At 40.6% G+C, this 19,667-nt stretch overlaps 1 protein-coding gene across 1 annotated transcript in view; it reads left to right on the top strand.

Moving 5' to 3' along the window:
- Window positions 1-19,667, top strand: part of LOC109917220 (solute carrier family 2, facilitated glucose transporter member 1) — a 38,336-nt gene that overhangs the window by 9,147 nt on the left and 9,522 nt on the right. Inside the window, exons 2-5 of the mRNA XM_048614855.1 lie at window positions 8,584-8,679; window positions 12,851-13,011; window positions 17,000-17,240; window positions 18,319-18,481. Of these exons, the coding sequence (XP_048470812.1) occupies window positions 8,584-8,679; window positions 12,851-13,011; window positions 17,000-17,240; window positions 18,319-18,481 (661 nt within the window). The remainder of the gene's footprint in view (window positions 1-8,583; window positions 8,680-12,850; window positions 13,012-16,999; window positions 17,241-18,318; window positions 18,482-19,667) is intronic.

Here is a 19,667-nt window from a genome sequence, read left to right as displayed (position 1 = left end):
CCGATAGTTCAGGAGGTAGTCTCAGATCCCCCCCTCCCGATAGTTCAGGAGGTAGTCTCAGAACCCCCCTCCCCGCCCTCCTGGTAGCTCAGTAGTTACCCAGGTGGAACTGCAGCAGGAATGTGTACATGACCCAGTGAACGTACAACTCTCCCCTCGCCTGCGCTCAGCCTGGGAATAGTTGGTTGCTGATTTATGATGTACTTTTATGGTGGGTTTCAACAATCTGCAACTGTACTGTCCCCTCTGGAATAGTTAACACTTCATCTGCTCCCTATTCTCAAACCTGTTGGCCATTTATAACTTTCTGACACCAGGCTATGTGTGTGTACATGCCTGTTTGTGCGTCAAGCAAATATCCCAAATTAAATCACCAAATTTCGAATGATCAGGCTTTAATTTCCGCATCTAAAACGATTTAATCATTTCCAGCATTAACTGAATTTCCCATCTTTGGGGTTTGGGGGGATTGCTATTGGCGGTGGTCGCTCAGTCATGTGGAAGGAATGAAAAAGCTTAAGTGCTTTCACGGATCTGTTGCTGTAGCAACAGCGAATATCATAAATTCATAATCAGCAAAATTCACAAACAACTGGACCAACAAAAAACCCTTAACTTCATTCAACTGAAATAACTTGGCAAGGCACTAGAAAGGTGTTAAAGCAATAAAAGTTTTGGGATGTACCTCTTGATGAAAATCAGCATTTGGAGGTAACACCAATTAAAAATTATATTTGGATTCCACATTTCCTATAGAAGACCGGGCCAGCTGTACCTTGTTGTATGATCAGTCTATGATAAATGCTGTGTTAGCCGGGACCCATTCAAAAACTTTGCACAAATAGAGCTGCTCAGTAATATTCACAATGAATGTTTAACATAGCTCATTAGGTTTTTTTTTTGCATTCGTTAAGATGCAACAAAAAGTTCCATTTTTAAAGGGATAGAAACATAGACAATAGGAGCACGAGTAGGCCATTCGGCCCTTCGAGCCTGCTCCACCATTCAGTGTGATCATCCAACTCAGTCCCCTGTTCCTCTTTCTCCCCAAACCCTTTGAACCCTGTAGCATTAACAAATCCTAGGAACTATCTTGGTAGCCCCTAAATGCATGTGGTTGAACAATCAAAACTGTTCAATGCTGTTGAGCTGTTAATAATTTTATACCCAAAATGTAGCCAACCAGCTGATCAATGTTATTTAATGTAAGGAAACACAGCTAACCTACACACACACATTAGAGTTTTAAATCAGGAACTGCAAAAAGATTTGAGAAGAATTAAAGTGCCAGCAAGGATAAGAGAGCACTGAACGGTGAAATAAAAGTATCCTGCTAGTTTTCAGGGTGGCATTTGTAAGCTGATAACAAGATATAGAGACTTTAATATACAGACTGCCTCATATATACACTAGTGTTTCTGATACTTGTTGCATGCCCTGATTTTATGAAATGCAGTCATCACACAATTACATGAAACTGGAAGATGGAGACTGTGTTTTTCCAGACTGTACGTACATAAGGAGTAATAGGTGTGGGGAGTGAGACAACAGGCATTTGAGCTGTAGGTTGATCCTTGCTAGTCTGCTCTTGTCAGCACTGTGTGATTCATTGGATAGCAATCTCACCTCGGAGGTAGAAGATTGCAAGTTCATGTTCTATGACAGAGACTTGAAACTATTATCCAGCCTGAACCTGTAGTGCAGCATTGGGGGAGTGTTACAGTGGCAGAGATGCCATCTTTCAGATGAGGTGTTAAACTAAGGCCCTCTCTGCCCTGAAGGTGGTCTAAAAGATTGCTGGTCAATGTTTCAAGGAAAACCAGTGGACTCCCCCCGACCCACCCATGGCTGAGCCAATGTTTACCTTTAAAACAACATCAGATGATCTGCTCATTATATCGCTGCTGTGTGGGATCAAACTGTGCACAAATTGGCTTGTGTGTTTCCTATATAGCAATAGTAAATTGGCTGGGAAGCAGTCTGGGTCATCCTAAGTTAGTGAAATGTGTTAAATATATCCAAATACTTTCTTCTACTGTGTCACAGAAGTGTTTGGATCATCAGACAAATTATCACATGGGAGACATGTCATACTAAGCTATTACCCTGGGAAGGCTCTAAAAAAGACCCAGTGATTTCCACAATTAAAGCTATGATGCAGTTTGCTGTTTATGTAACATGTCTTATGATTAAAAAGTGCTAGAGACCTGAGTGACACTGAGCAATATCAGATTGCCTGCTGCAGGGAAATCACTTGACTCACTCACATGCAGGACACTGCCAAGGTTAAAAGGACAAGATAAATCAGGCCTGCTGTGTTCATCCAGCTCTACACCTTGTATATCTCAGATTCGCCAGCATCTGCAGTTCCTACTATCTCAGATAAATCAGGAGCCTGAGATTAAGTGACGTTTGAGGACTGTTTGGGGAACTTTATTTGGAACTGTTACTTAATGCAGTATTAAATAATTCTACTGTGTATGGTGATGCAGCAATAAAGCACTGCGCAAGAGAGATCTTTAATTGCCAGAGGGTTTCCAGTAGGAAATTCCTGGTTTCAGTAATGAAGTTGCTCAGTCCTATTAACATGCAAATGATGTTGGAGTAACTGTGGAGTTCAGTGTATTTGGTGAATGGTGCAAGTGTGTACTGGCAATACAAGAAGAGAGTTCCCACAGGGGAGGCAGTTTTGTCAGTAATACGGATTGTGAGACAGTGGATAAATCAGGGTCCACATGAACTCCTCCTGGTCCCTGGGCATATCTTACCCACCTTGTTAGCTTCACCGATGCCACCAGACTTGCTGTTGCCTGGTGTCAGAGACAGGCAAATATCGTCACTGGGGCTGAAGTTAAAATTAGGATCTAATGATGCATCCAACTTTGATTGGAATTATATGAATTTTGCAACCATCAGCTTTGGCTTGTTTAAAAACACTGGTTAAAATTAGAGACAGCATAGCCCCTGGTTGAGTATCCCAGGTTATTATGTGTTCATGAGCCCAGTTTCTGCCAGAAAGGTCAAGTTAAAAACTTACCTCTTCCCTCTCAACTTCTCAAACTTCCCAGAAGTTGTTTTGATATATTTTTTTCACAAGTCCTCATTCCTTCTACCAGAACCTGAAATTTATTTTTGCTGAATATATTCTCCATAGTTGGGTATAGACCCCACTAAAACTCAGTGGAAAGTGAGTCTGTCTCCAGTGAAGGGCTTCAAACTCTCAATTCACAGAATTTAAGCTCAGTGCTGTGTATCTGAGATTCTGACTCTGTTTCAGAAAACCTGTGGAAGTAGAAAGAACAAATAGGACGTTATTTACATTATGAAAACAGTCCAAGAGAGGCAGTAGACTAATATAGACTCCTGACGTCTTTTGTCGGCTGCTGGTCCATGTTTATTTTTCTTCCCGCTCCTGCCCATAATTAAGGCTACAGTCACGCAATTTCATTGGTAAAACTGAGGAAACCTGGCTTTACAATTCAAGGTTTAACTGAAAACAAGAAAAGAGCTCACACTATTTGCTTGTGGTATGTGGGTGATGCTGGTTGCATTAATTGCCTGTCTGTAGTTGCTGACCTTGAGAAAGGTGATGGTGAGCTGCCTTCTTGAATGGGGTGTAGAGGTGCACACATGGTGTTGTTATAGGGTGAGCCCCATTGAGATTTCATTCATAGCCCTGACTGGTTGTGCCCTCGGAGATAATCAGCACTGGCTGCCCCTAACCACCGGCTTTACATATACAATAACTCTAATTACCCTCTTGACATAACAAAACATCCTGAGGTACCTCAGGAGAGTGTTATAAGCTAAATATACCACATAAGTATATATTTGATCTGATGACCAAAGCTTGATGAAGGAATTAGATTTGGAGGAATATCTGAGTCGTGGGAAGTGAGGTACTGAGGTTTGAGGGGGGGTTGTGGGATTCCGAAGTTTCTGTTGTCAGCAACTGGAGGCAACAGTAGACCAATCCATTAGTATGGGAATCTTGTAGAAATATAGATTTGGAAAATTAAAGCACAGCATTTTTGCTGCCCAATGTAAGACTATGTTTAGGAAATGATAGCCTCGTGGTATTGTCACTGGACTGTTCACCCAGAGAATGTTATTTTTCCATAGAATCCCTACAGTGTGGAAACAGGCCATTTGGCCCAACAAGTCCACACCAACTCTTCAAAGAGACTCCCCCTCCCCCCATCCTTGCAATTCCCCATCACTAATCCACCTAACCTACACATCCTTGGACACTATGGGCAACTTAGCCAATCCACCTACCCTGTACATCTTTGGACTGTGGGGGGTAACCAGAGCACCCAGCAGAAGTGGGGAGAATGTGCAGACTCCATACAGACAGTCACCTGAGGCTGGAATTGAACCCAGGTCCCTGGTACTGTGAGGCAGCAGTGCTAACCACTGAGCCATCATGCCACCCCATGCTATGTTCTGGGGACCCAGGGTTCAGATTGTGCTATGGCAGATGGTGGAATTTGAATTCAATGAAAATCTGGAATTAAGAATCTACTGATGACTGTAAAACAATGTCAATTGTTGGAAAAACCCATCTGGTTCACCAATGTCCTTTAGGGAAGGAAACTGCCATCTTTACCTGGTCTGGCCTATATGTGACTCCAGACCCACACCAATGTGGTTGACTCCTAACTGCCCTCTGGGCAATTAGGGATGGGTAATAAATGCTGCCTAGCCAGTGAATCCCCCATCCTGTGAATGAATATAAAGAAATTTCCAGCACTTGGCTGGTAGCCCTGTATGCTGTGGGGTTTCAACTGCTCATCAAAATACTTTGTAGATTGGCTTGGATATTTTGACCAAAGAAAAAATGTTTGTCCGCAATGTCAACATTCCTTTGGTCAACTGTAGTTCAAGGTATTCTGAATCCTTTTGAATTATAACTTCAAACTGAAGAGAGACCTCTTTGAACCAAATGTCCTCAATGACCTTAGGTTTAAACAGGGAAACCTGAATCTTTTCTGTTTCTCTCTCTCTCTCTCTACCTTTGATCGACATTCCTCTCCTGACCAAGATGTTGGTTACCTAGTACCTCCTTATAGGGGTAGTGTTCAATTCCAGGTTGGGCTATCAAAATAAAATTGTAAAAATCTTTGCTGGATCTATTTTTAAACTCTTAACACTTGCCCTCCTAATTGTCCCAGCACAGCTAAAAGATTCTTCCCCACAATGTCAGTAACCTACATTTGTATAGTGCCTTTTGATTAGGTGTTCCACAGGAATGGTTTCAGTCAACATTTGCCACTGAGCCACATGAAGAGATATAAGGACAAGTGACCAATTGCCTAGTCATAGAGGCAAGGAACATATGAAAAAGGAGAGAGGTATACGCTTTGCATAGGAATTCCAGAGTTTAGGGCCAAGACATTGCTCCCTAAATAGTAGATAGAACTCTTTCCCCTTGAGTCACCTTTTGTCTTCCACAATGTTGTCATTAGGTAGGTTTTCTCTTCCTTCCCTGAACAAAGCCTAAGTCCCAAACCTGAAACCCTATCACTCTCTATCAAGATTGAAATTTATGTCTCCCACTCCACACACCTTAAAAGGACTAACTTCATACTCATCACAACAAATGGGACCTACCTCTGTCCTTGTCTCTCCTCATTCAGAGTGTTTCTACATATCACCAACCAGGAGGTTCACCATTGAATGACAGGATCCTGTGAGTTGGGAAGATCAGAGCCACTGTTCATTATATCATTTAAAAAAATATTTTACTTTTTATCTGCATTGGAGCCTCAGCTGCATGGTGGTTGTTAGGAATTGAAATCTTAGTTTTTGTATTTTGTATTTTTTTTTGTTTACCAAATGGGATGTACTTTATTGGACTCCTTATTGTAGTAATTCAGTTTGTTATGGATGGGGAAATAGAGGGTACTCAGTGGTGTGTAGCTAGGTTTGGGGTCACGGTGATAGTGAGATTGTTGGACACATTTGGACATTAGTTGTGAGAATTTTGAAGTATTTTTGTGAGGTTATATTCTCAAAACCTGGTTCTGTAGCACACAAATTTTGGTGGTTTTTTTCAATGTTTAAGATCAGCATTTGTTGTCTATCCTTGGGCTGAATAGCTCACTAGGCCTTTTCAGATGGGTCTGGAGCCACATGTAGGCCAGAGCAGGTAGGGGTGACAGATTCTCTTCTCTAAATGGCATTATTGAACCAGATGATTTTTTTTTGTTTTAATGACAGTAAGTGGTAGTTTATGCTCACCATTCTTGAGAGTAGTTTTTAAAATTCCAAAATTAATGAACTGAAATCAAATTTCACCCACTGTTCTGGTGGGATTTGAACACACAACCTCTGTGTGTTAGTCTGGACCATTGGATTATTAGTCTAGTGATATTCCCATGATGCCACTGTTGAGAATGTGAATGGGAAAGAAGGACAATTGGTAGATAACAGTGGAAAATATCCAATCAAACAGGCAAAAAGTACAGAACTAATCAAAGCAATTAGAAACTTCTTTTATCTCACTATCCAGGATCCTAAACTCTTCCTTTGAAATGAAGCAACTCTCAACCTTTCTGAGTTAAAATATTGTACTCACTGATCGCAGTGAACACTGTGTTGGAGACTGGAGAACATAGTTTGGGTAACTGCATGCTACAGGCCTCCTCTGAGTCCACTAAAGTGACCCAGAGATACTGATCACCTTATTCCTTTCTGACTCTCACCCCTTTGTCCTTTGGCCTTGTTTATTATTATTGTTATTCAAGCTTGGTTTGAGCTTCATTGGTACAGCATCTCAATTTCTACTCAGCACTTTGCAGACTTCAGGTATGAATATTGAGGTTAGCAACTTTAAGCCTCAAGCATCATCTGATTTCCCTTTGATAGCAGAATGGACAAACACAAGGGTTATCTGGGGTGGTGGAGATATGGGCTGATACTTGAAGTGGGATACAGCCATCAGGATAGCGTGTGTACCTTAGACACTACTTGTTTTTCCTTCTCACAAAGTCTAGCCTAACAAAAGCCTCCTGTTTGCCAGGTTTTCCTATCCTTTGTTGTAACCATTTTCCCCTCCTTTATACCCATCTTTTGTCTCTGTATTTCTCACATTTTTACCTCTTTTTGTGCAGCATCATCATCACCTTGCTATTTATTCACTCCTTCTGTCCTCACACACTACCCCCCCCTCACCAGCCTCTCACCTATTGTTCATCCCAAAGCGCTGTATTTGCTTAAAAGCTGTTCACTTTGAAAAGCTTCCAGTTCTGATGAAAGATCATGACTTGAAACTTTTTCTGCTTCTCTCTGCATCACCTGCAGAATGCATTCCTTCATTTTCACTTTTTAGTTTCCAAGTTTTAACGTTTGCTCTGAAACTACTGAAGAGTTTTGGTTTTTGCACAAACTAGGGGGCTCCTAAGTCGGATCCAAAATTCATAATTCCAGCTATGGCCGTGTATTTAATTGTTCATTGAGTTTGAGAATTTAAAATAAGCTGATTGCTTTACTTAACAGGAAAAGCTTTACATTTTTGGTTCTGCTCATTTGACATTTTTAGGGAAGGGGAGGGTTAGTCGTAATTAATTGCCCAACTGAGTTTACTGAGTGAGTTTAATCTTGTGTTTTTCAATCAATTCAGGGCTTTGTGTTACTCAGGAAGTAAAAAAAGCTGCTTAATGTAAATGCTGAAAGTAAGGGTCAAGTGCAAACAATGCCTACTGTCCTCATTCCATGGCTTTCTGCTGAGTTGCTGGAAAGGGATTAAACAATGTGACCGGGGTCTGGGAAGCTAATGATTAATGCTAACAGATAAGTAATTATTCTGCTAATGAAGCAGAATAAAATATGCAAATCAACTCTGTGGGAAGCTGATGGTCTAGTGGTATTGTCACTAGACTCTTTCTCCAGAGTCCTGGGTAATGTTCTGAGGATCTGTTTTCAAATGGCTGTTGGTGGAGGAATTTGACCTCAATAAAAACCTGGAATTCACTATCTAATGATGATTATAAAACTATTGTCTGGAAAAACTCTTCAGGGAAGGAAACTGCCATCTCTACCTGGTCTGGCCTACATGTGACTCCAGACCCACAGCAATGTGGTTGACTCTTAACTGCCCTCTGGGCAATTAGGGATGGGCAATAAATGTTGGCCTAACTAATGCTGCCCACCATCGGTGAATGAACAAAAATACAGCAGGATTGTAGACTCTGGAAGGTGGAAGTGTATTCAGCTGACTGGAGAACTGAAGCTTTCCTGTTTAACAATAGCTATGTTATAGATGGTAATGGGAAACATTGTTATAAAATGTAAAGTTACTTACAATTACAGTTTGAATCTTACTCAAATGCAAGGAAAACTGTACCAGAATAGAAATAAAGAATGGGGAGGGGGAACAAAAAAGTGTTCACAAACCAAACATCTGCATTTAATGAAATGGTACAAGCATGTCTCCAGGAAAGGCTTTACCCTGAAATGCAGCCTGTTCGCAACTTTTTCCATGTGCTTTATCTCTTTTTTTTCTCTCTGGGTCTGTGTTTCCATTAGTACGCAAAGTACAGAATGTGATCTTATCTCTTTCTTTGTTTTTTTTTCCCCCAGAAAGTTACTGGAAGGTTAATCCTAGCAGTGAGCACTGCAGTGCTTGGGTCAGTCCAGTTCGGTTACAACACTGGTGTCATCAATGCTCCCCAGAAGGTAGGATGCCTCGAACTGTTTCAATATTTCTAGAGACTCGATCTGTTTTACAACGTAATTCCATACTTTGTGGACGAGATTGATTACTTGGTATATCTTATGGTAATTATTGAAATCAATCAGCATATTAGATGATTATTTGAATAGAAATAATTGTGCAGGGTAATGGGGAAGAGCAGGAGAATGTCATGAAGCCACTGCGCTCACTCAGAGAGCCAGCACAGTCACAGTAGGCCGAATGGCATCCTTCTGCACTGTAACAACTCGGAGAGAAATGTCAACAATTTCATGGTGATAGAATTTGAATAATAATTCTTGAGTTTTAATGTAGAATGGAACAGAGTTGTGGAATGTATTTATTTTTACCATTGGTTACTGACTACAAACCTATGTAACATTGTACCTGTGATGTGGAGGTGCCGGTGTTGGACTGGGGTGGATGAGGTCAGAGGGCACATGACACCAAGTTATAGTCCAACAGGTTTATTTGAAAACAAAGCTTTCGGAGCACTGCCCCTTCGTCAGGTGAAACGATTGTCCACTTCACTTGATGAAGGAGCAGCGCTCTGAAAGCTTGTGATTTCAAATAAACCTGTTGGACTGTAACTGGGTGTCATGTGACCTCTGACATCGTACCTGGACAGAATTACTGTGTTAGATATTTCTTCCCCAAACTAACGCCAATAACCCTTTCAAGACTACAGTTCACTCTCTTCTTTCTCTGCTCAAGTGGCTATTCTGAAAGTATGAGCTCACGCAGTGAATGCCTTGGATTCATATCATCCTGTTCCATGTTTAACATTCATTCAGTTCTGAGTAGGAGTCGGTGACCAGCCATTGAGGACAGGAACGTTTTCCACTCTGCCCTCAGTATTGCAGAAAGTTTTTACTTCAGTGCTAATTCAACAGAGGTTAGGGATTTGACCAGGATATATGGTTCACTGTGATAGTGCAGTTCCTCACTGAACATTAGCTCCAATACTGGGCTGTGTTAGTGGTAACCAAAATCCTGGGAGGTGCTTGACTGAAAGTACAGAGTGGAAGCAAATTACTGCAGACGCAGGAATCTATACTGAAAACAACAAATGCTGGAGATCACAGCGGGTCAGACAGCATCCATGGAGAGAGAGCAAGCTAATGTTTTGAGTCTAGATGATTCTTCCTCAGAGCTTCTTGTCAGCTCCAAACATTAGCTTGCTTTCTCTCTATGGATGCTGCCTGACCCACTGTGATCTCCAGCATTTTTTTTGTTGATTGTCGAAAAGTACATCTTCTTAGTGGAAGTTTACAGCTAGAATTTGTGAAAATGTCCCCGTTGAGCCAGTTATAACAATTAAAAAGAACATACTCTGATATTTCGTTATTTCTGTTAGCACCTGTCTAAAACCTTTGGAAGTATAATGTTTTCGGATTGATTAGTTATTACTTAGGTATAAAATCACTGATTTTAAAGTTGTAATGTTTGTTTCTTTAAAACATTAACAGAGCAAGAATAAAGTGACTGTGGTATGTTATCCTCCTGAAATAATATTTCTGCTTGGTGTTCTTTCTATCAGCACAGCAGTGGGTTAACAATTGGATCAATTAGGTCTTATGATACACAGAGGACAGGGCCTCAAAATAGAATTTCATCGATCAAATCAATGGGACACAATGTATTCAGCTGTGCATAGAGAGAAGCTTCCAGATGGTATTGATATGAGGATTTTGAAGTTGGTTTTCCAGCCTGTTTTTTTATGTCACCAATTCTAATGATCTCATTTAAAGAGAATGAAATGCTACTGTTTTGAAAAGTAACCTCTAATTGAAATTGAGAACAACGTCTTTTGTCTAAAACTGCTGCTGTTAAACTGTCTTTCTATGATCTGAATCTATTATTAGAATCTTGACTCTGAAAAGCAAAGTTACTAGATAAAACAGAAAACTATGTGCAAGAAACAATTGTGGAATTTGTTACATTAACTTGGCAGGATGAAGGATATTCATCTCAATCCATTTATGAAATGGTGGCTGTTTTGGGACCCTGAACATTCCTGCATGTGGCTCATATTGTTTCTGTCCCTCTGCTTTCAAGGTTAGAGTCTCAGGTAGAAACTGCACAGATCATAACTGCCCCCTTTACTGACTTAGAACTGTTTATCAGGTGACTTCACCTGACGAAGGAGCAATGCTTCGAAAGCTTGTCATTTTAAATAAACCTGTTGGACTATAACCTGGTGTGACTTCTGACCTCAGTTACTGCAGTTTACAGAATGGATCTCCACTATTAGATCAGAAATCGCATTTTCCAAAGAAAACAAATATGCCTTCAATTGCTGACAGCAGCCTCCAAATTTATTTTCTGTTTGTTTATCACCAATCATGTGCAATTATGGTCAGCTTTGAGCTACAGACACATTGTCTGGATCTGCCCAAGCTTTCATTCCACATAAAAAGTTTGGGCAGGATTCAAGTTCCTGTCCTGTACATGAAAGCACAATGTCTTATCGAGCTTGCTCATTCGCATTAAATATCTAGGCTTAACCTTATAAAATAGTTAATCTCTTTAAAATAAGTGAATAAATACATGGTCAAACAGTTCCCACAGAAATTTTACACAGCGTAGCTAAACAGTTGGCAAATGATAATTAGTTCCAATGATGATTTCTGAAATACAAAAATCTCCTGGTTTCTGATGACTTGCTGGTGATATCATGAAGAACAAATTCACTGTGTACAAAATGAAGTTTTACTGCGTACATGAAAATCCAAAATATTTATTTTCCAACTGGCAATTGATTTTCTTTATTTCTTACAATATGAAAATATTTAGGTTTTAAGAATCACACATGTATGTAAATATTTGTGAGGAAGAGTGCCTTAGTGATTGTGTAGCCTGCTCTGTTACAAAGTAAACATGGTATTTGACTAGGAATTTTCCGAAGAATGAAAACAGTTCCATTCATGCAGTTACCAGGAAACTAGAGAGAAAGGCACTAGCGTGTCAGAGTAGCCAAAATGACACAGGGTGATCAGTTCAAATTCAAGGTGTGGTGACTACTGCACAGTTGTTCATTCTGTTGCATCAACCATGAATTAGTTAGTGTGTTTAAAATGGGTGAGACAGTGCTCACAGTAATGACAGGGAATTTAGAAAATGCAGTTGCCAAAGCCAAAGACAAAGGTTACTACCTAAATGCCAACATCTTTGTGATTATTGAGTCAGCGCCTGATATGAAACCAGAGACATTAGCAATGTGTCCTGCCGGGGTGTGGGCAGTGCCAAACCAAGATGGTAACAAGTGTAGAACCAGGAAGATATCCTTTTGCTGTGACCTTTTTTTTTATGAAATGGAAACTCCAGTTCTGTCAATGCAAGTAGATAAAGCACAAAAGAATGAAAGCTGTGCGGTGTTGAAGGACATGGATTATTCTCAGCAAATGGCACACTTGTGCCACCTAGTGAGAGGATGAGGTTCAAAAAGCAGCATCCATTTTGTTGTCTTGCTACATGTTACTTTTTTCACTAACCCTTCCCGCTTCCCCCGTTCAAAAGGAAGGGTCGTAATATTACTCAAACATCCATCATTATCAGCATTTAGATTTAACTATTTTTTCAGCATTTGGCACTCTCAATATACTTGCACTATATATAAACTTATCTCCAGAATTAAACTTCGGCATTGCATTCATTTGTGTATGACCCCTTTTAATCAGACCAAGGTGTCATAGTTTACTCTATCTTCTGGAAGTGAGTTGTCCATTTCCATTAAAGATACTGCAATTCAGAACAAAACATCTAAATAAAAATCAGAAAGAACTGGGATGCTGTAAATCAGAAACAAAAAACGAAATTGCTGGAAAAGCCCAGCAGGTCTGGCAGCATCTGTGGAGAGAAATCAGAGTTAAATGTTTCAGGTTTGGTGACCCTTCCTCCGGACTGATGGTAGCTAGGAAAATGACGGTTTATATGCAGAAAATAGGGTGGGGTTAGGGGGTAAGGAGTAAATGATAGGTGGGGTTACAGCCCAAAGAGAGAGCAGTGCAATTGGACAGGCTAGGGAGTGGATAACAATCTGACTGGGAGAGTGAATAGCTGTTAATGGAGACTGTTAGTGTCTAGACTTCTAAAATGTTTTGATATCTATATTTCATCTGTTATGTTCTTTAACCTTGGTGATTTCTCTTTCAGGTTATTGAAGGGTTTATTAATTATACCTGGATACAACGTTACAATGAACCTGTTGAAGCATCAATGCTCACCACAATTTGGTCTCTGGCTGTTGCTATTTTCTCAGTGGGTGGTATGATTGGATCATTTTCAGTAGGACTGTTCGTCAACCGATTTGGAAGGTAACGTGTGCAATGCAACTGATATATTTAACAACATACAACAGTACCACATAAGAATAGCTGCTTCAGCCCCATGTCTGTGCTGACCATGATCAAGTTAGAATATCTGGTCGGCATGGAGGAGTTGGGCCAAAGGGTCTGTTTCTGTACTGTACAACCCTATGATTCTATGACTGTATAACTATATTTTTAACTTATCCAGTCCCATTTGGCCCATATCCCTCTAAACCCTTCCTATTCATGTACCTATCCGGATGCCTTTTAAATGTCACAATTGTAACCATCTCCACCACTTCCTCTGGCACTGCATTCCGTACATGCACCACCCTCTGTATGAAAATGTTGCCCCTTAGGTCCCTTTTAAATCTTCCCCTTTCACCTTAAACTTATGCCCTCTAGTTTTGGACTCCCCCACCCTGGGGAAAAGACCTTGTCATTCAGCCTGTCCATGCCCCTCATGATTGTCACCCCTCAGCCTCCAACGTTCCAGGGAAAATATCCCCAGTCTGTTCAGCCTTTCCCTGTAGCTCAGACCCTTCAACCCTGGCAACATCCTTGTAATTCTTCTATGAACCTTTTCAAGTTTAACAACATCTTTCTAATATCAGGGAGACCAGAAGTGAATGCGTTAGTCTAAAAATGACCTCAGCAATGTCCTGTACAGCCTCAACATGACACCTCAGCTACTATACTCCATGCACTGACCAGTAAAGGCAAGTGTACCAAAAGCCGCCTTCACTATCCTTCTGCCAGAGACTCCACTTTCAAGAAACTATGTACCTGCACCCCTAGGTCTCTTTGTTCGGCAACACTCCCCAGGGCCCTACCATTAACTGCATAAGTCCTGCCCTGATTTGCCTTTCCAAAATACAGCACCTCACGTTTATCTAAATTAAACTCCGTCTATCACTCTTCAGCCCACTGACCCATCTGGTCAAGATCCCGTTGTACTCTGAGGTAACCTTCTTCGTTGTCCACCACACCTCCAATTTTGTTGTCATCTGCAAACTTACTAACCATACCTCCTATATTCACATTGAAATCATTTATATAAATGATGATATTGATGCTCCTAAGGGTTCTGCCATTTACTGTATACTTTCGTATTGCATTTGACATCCCAAAATGCATCACCTCATACTTGTCTGGATTAAGCTTCGTCTGCCATTTCTTTGCCCAACTTTTGAACTAATCTATAACCTGCTCTATCCTTTGGAAACCTTCCTCACTATCCATAACTCAACCAACTTTTGTATCATGAAATTTCCAATTTCTAATACGTTCAAGACGTTCCCCAACTCATAATCTAATATCCCAGTGTCTGATTTGTGACTTTGCAAAATCAGAAAGCCTGACGCAGTTTGAGGGAAAATATTTGTAGTTAACAAGTACATTTTCACAAAACTTTGTGTATTATCACTCTGGTGTGGCAACTCCTCTCTTCTGTCAATTATTCTCCACCAGAGATAGGACCAGTAATTTGAACCAGTATTCACTAGAGTTTAGAAGGATGTGAGGGAATTGATTGAAACATATAAAATTCTGATAGGACTTGGCAGACAGGGTGCAGGGAGGATGTTTCCTAGAACCAAGATCACAGCCTCAGGAACTGAGATAAGGAAAAATTTCTTCCCATCAAAGGATAGTGAACCTGTGGAATTCTCTACCATAGAAAGCTGTGGGCGCCAAGTCTCTCCAATATAGTAAAGAAAAAGATAAATGAGCTTTTAGATTTTAAAGTGATATGGAGGGGAAGTGGAATGTGGCACTAATTTAGAGGATCACCTATGATCATATTGAATGGTGAAGCAGGCTGGAAGAGCTGAATGGCCCACTCCTGTTCCTAGTTTCTATGTTTCTATTCCTGACCGAGCAGTAGAAAATGACATAGCTTTTGTTTGAATAATTACAGCTCAACCCATGGATGAGTCCCTTCTCTGACTTATTCAGTCCAAACTGAGGATTAAATAGTGTTGCACCATCAGAATGAAACAGCAAAATTTTGTCAACAATCAAAGCTGTCCCTCACCCATGAGAGAAATGGGTTTGTCTGCTATTTAGCATGATGTACCAGCCTTCAACAGTTACATCTTTCATTTCACCTTGTCCTGTTCAAAGACTGAGTTTGCAATAAATCTGATGAAATGCTTATCTGGTCGTAGTTAGGGCAGGCTGACTAGCAGTAATTAACATTTATAGACTTTTATGTAACTATATCTATTATCCCTCATCCTAATAAGTTAGTAAGTAGTTGTTCCTTCAGATTATTTTACCAATTTTGATCATCACTTCACCAAAGATGTTGGGAACCTTAAATAAACTGAGAAAAACCTGAAAATTCTTTGATTCTGGCAATTTCTGTGAGGAGAGAAACTGAGCTAATGGTTTAGATCAAAAATTTCATCAGATCTGGAAAGAATTAGAGATACGATTAGTTATAATCAAGACCAGAGTAGGGAAGGGCTGAGGAGAGGGAAAAAACAGAAGGGAATGTTTGTGATCTTCAACTTTATTGATCTACCTCACTATTCAATATTTTATTAATTATACAGTCGATTCATAATGAAGAGATTTTTATTAAGAGGATAGGAATTTTACTCTATGATAATTATTCTGTAGTATCCATTTCTGCACTGTACATTTCTTCTGAATATAAAGTCCTTTACTGAGCTATTTGACCTCATTTGGGTATAAATTTAACTTCACTGAACCGCTAATTTTGAGTTTTTGTCCCATGAGCAACATAAAGGCTTCAGTTCTGCAGAAGAGTCACTGGACTGAAAACATGAACTCTGTTTCTGCCTGCACAGATGCTGCCAGATCTGCTGAGTTTTCGCAGTACTTTCTGTTTCTGTTTGATAAAGGCTTCAACCTCTTTTCAGTATACTGTAGTTAATTATCAGTTGTAACAACTTTTCAATAACATCATAAGTTGAAGAAGCAGAATTAGGCCATTTGGCCCACTGATTCTGCTATTTACAGCGAAATGTACGAAAAAAGGTTTACAGCCATCGATTATGGCTGATATGTTTGTCAAACTCATTCTCCCTCTAATCCTTGACCCTCTTACCAATCAAGAACCTATCTATCTCTATCTTATGTACGCTCAACGACCTGGCCTCCACAGTCCTCTGTGGCAATGAGTTCCACAGATTCACCACCCTCTGGCTGAAGAAATTCCTCTTCATCTCTGTTCTAAATGGTCATCCCTTCACTCTGAGGCTGTGACCTTGGGTTCTAGTCTCTCCTACTAGTGGGAGCATCTTTTCCACATTCACTTTATCTAGGCCTCTCAGTATTCTGCAAGTTTCAATCAGAATCCCCTCCATCCTTCTAAACTCCATTTGACTACAGACTCAAAGTCCTCAATCACTCCCCATGTGATAAGCCTGTCATTCCCAAGATCATCCTTGTAAACCTTTTTCTTCTACACCTCTATTCTTCCTACCAAAGTGCATAACCTCACACTATCCCATACTATATTCCATCTGCCACTTCTTTACCCACTCTCCCAGCCTGTCCAAGTCCTTCTGCAGAGTCCCTGCTTCCTCAACACTACCTGCCTCTCCAGCTATCTTTGTGCTATCTACAAACTTAGCAACGACCCCCTCAGTTCCTTCATCCAGTTTGTTAATGTATAACATGAATATTTTACAACAGTAGTGTACTTCCTGAGTGTTACTGTTGCCTGTTTTATAATTAAGTATGAAAATAAATTGAAAAGCATTCCAAAAAAATTACTGGTTCTGTTTGTTTGTCATTTGTGAATTTGTCAGTTCTTAATTACATTTAGAAATAAATATCCAGAGGAATCAACTCACCCATGGATTATCCAAAATATATTTCTAGTTAATGACTATTTATAATCCTGAGCCCTGTCAAATTTCATCTGATACATTAACTGTTCTATTGAAAGATTAAGTACTTTGTAGGTTGCAAGATCTATTTCTTATTCATTTTAAAAAATGGTGTTTGTTCCTTAACCCAGGCGGAATTCCATGTTGATGATCAATGGCCTAGCATTCATTGCTGCCGCTCTCATGGGATTCTCTAAACTGGCCAGCTCGTTTGAAATGCTTATACTGGGACGGCTCATTATTGGCATTTACTGTGGTTTAACCACAGGTTTTGTTCCCATGTATGTCGGGGAGATCTCTCCCACGGCTTTGAGAGGAGCTCTCGGTACTCTACATCAGCTGGGAATTGTCATTGGAATTCTCATTGCACAGGTGAGCAATATAATCTTTACTATACCAATGTGTGTCTGCTTCCCATTTCCTGTAATTGGTTATAGTCTTGGCAAACTGTCCAGAGTATCATAGAATCATAGGATCCCTACAGAGATAGTAAGAACTGCCGATGCTGGAGTCTGAGATAACAGTTTGGAGCTGGAGGAACACAGCAGGCCAGGCAGCATCAGAGGAGCAGGAAAGCTGATGTTTTGGGTCAGGACCCTTCTTCCTACAGTGTGGAAGCAAGCCAATCAGCCCACTGAGTCTACATAGACTCTCTGAAGAGCATCCCACCTCTCCCGCCCTATCCTTGTAATCCTGCATTTCCCTTGGCTAATCCATCTAGCCTGCATGTCCCCGAACACGATGAGCAATTTCACATCATCCACAGATTCCAGCTTTGATATTTCAGTGCAACTTTTTTTAAGCTCAGGCATTTGTTACTGATCAGTCACAAGCATTCTATATGACTTGGCCACAGCTAAAATCACTGATCTTCACTTGGGAATTACTGTCATTGTAAATTCAAAGTGCACTTTACAAATAAATGCCACTTGTTTCCAAAGAATCCTCCTGGCATCACAGGCTGTTTCTCTGATTCCTCTGGGATTGTGCCATAGAAATGCCACTATGAAGGTGATCAGAGCCTGGCAGATTAATGGAGCAAAGGGATGGAGGAGTTTATCAATACCAGTAATGTCCTGCCCGGATTATTGATCTAGTCAGAGCTACAGTGAAGATTTGCAGAAGTTGTGAACCTTTGTAAAAGTCTTCATAACCAACCCTTCCCAATTTTATTTTTCTAAGATTTGATTTGATTTATTATTGTCACATGTACCGAGATACAGTGAAAAGTACTGTTTTCTGTGCGATTCAGGCAAATCATAGTTTACACAAGTACATCAGGGTAATAAGAACAGAATGCAGAATATAGTGTTACAACTACAGAGAAGGTGCAGAGAAAGCTCAACTCTAATATGAGAGGTTGTTGTGACTTTTTTAACCTCAAGAAACAGTTTTCACTCCGAATTTTCAGATGGAATGAACTTGAAATAATCTTTCCCTGTATTTACAGATTTTTGGGTTGGACTCTATCATGGGAAATGAATCCCTCTGGCCATTGCTACTTGGGTTCCTGTTCCTGCCGGCACTCTTACAGTGTATTGCTTTACCATTCTGTCCAAAAAGCCCACGTTTCCTGCTCATCAACAAGAATGAAGAAAGCAAGGCAAAGAATGGTGAGATATTACATGTTAACATCGCAGCATTGTTTAATCTCTCGCCAGTAAAGAGACTTTTTTTTGTTTGAGACTACATATCCAAGTAGTCCAACATTTTACAAACTTACAGCACGAGGGCTTTCATCTGTTTGTGGGTCACTGGGTAAGGTGAGAAAACACAGTCGTCAGTTTACAGATGAGGGAATGAGGTTGGCTGGTTGCTGTGGGAATGCTGGAGGACTTTAGCGGGAGCATAGACCCACATTTTTAATAAAAATTTATTCATTTGTAGGATGTGGGTGTTGCTGGCTGGGCCAACATTTATTACCTGTCCTTACTTGCCCCTTGAAAAGGTGGTGGTGAGCTGCCTTCTTGAACCACTACAAACTATCTGTTGTGGGTTGACCCACAATGCCATTAGGGAGGGAATTCCAGGATTTTGACCCAGCGACAGTGAAGGAACGTTGATATATTTCCAAGTCAGGATGGTGAGAGGCTTGGAGGGGAACTTGGAGGTGGTGGTGTTCTCATGTATCTGCTGCCCTTGTCCTTCTAGATGGAAGTGGTCATGGGTTTGGAAGGTGCTGTCGGAGGATCTTTGGTGAATTTCTGCAGTGCATCTCGCAGATAGCACACTGCTGCTACATTTCAGTAAATGTAGAGTTGAGGGAGGGAGACTTAGGGTAGGTGTTTGAAGTTGTGATGGACTTAGTCAGATTGTCTGCTCATTATCACAGTTTGAGAGCTTGCTGTGTGCAAACAAGCTGCTGTGTTTACTGGACTTCAGCAGTAAGGGTCTTTTTCCCGGGGTAGGGGAGTTCAAAACTAGAGGACACAGGTTTAAGGTGAGAGATGAAAGATTTAAGAGGGACCTGGAGGGCAACGTTTTCAGAGGGTGGTGCATGTATGGAATGAATTGCCAAAAGGAAATGGTAGATGCAGGTACAAATACAACATCTCAAAGGCAATTGGACAGGTACATGATTAGGAAAGGTTTAGAGGAATAGGGACTAAATGCAGAAAAATTGGACTAGTTTGGTCAGCATGGATGAGTTGGACCGAAGGGTCTGTTTCTGTGCTGTATGACTCTGTGACTACTCTTCAAAATGGCTGCAAAGTGCTTTGGGGCATCCTGAAGTCAGTAAACGTACTATAGAAATGCAAGTCTGTCCGTTTTTGCAAAAAAGTCTTCATTACTTGATTG

This window comes from Rhincodon typus, chromosome 31, assembly GCF_021869965.1.
Source record: "Rhincodon typus isolate 14 chromosome 31, sRhiTyp1.1, whole genome shotgun sequence".
NCBI lineage: Eukaryota > Metazoa > Chordata > Chondrichthyes > Orectolobiformes > Rhincodontidae > Rhincodon > Rhincodon typus.
This window is presented reverse-complemented; position numbering and strand designations above follow the sequence as displayed.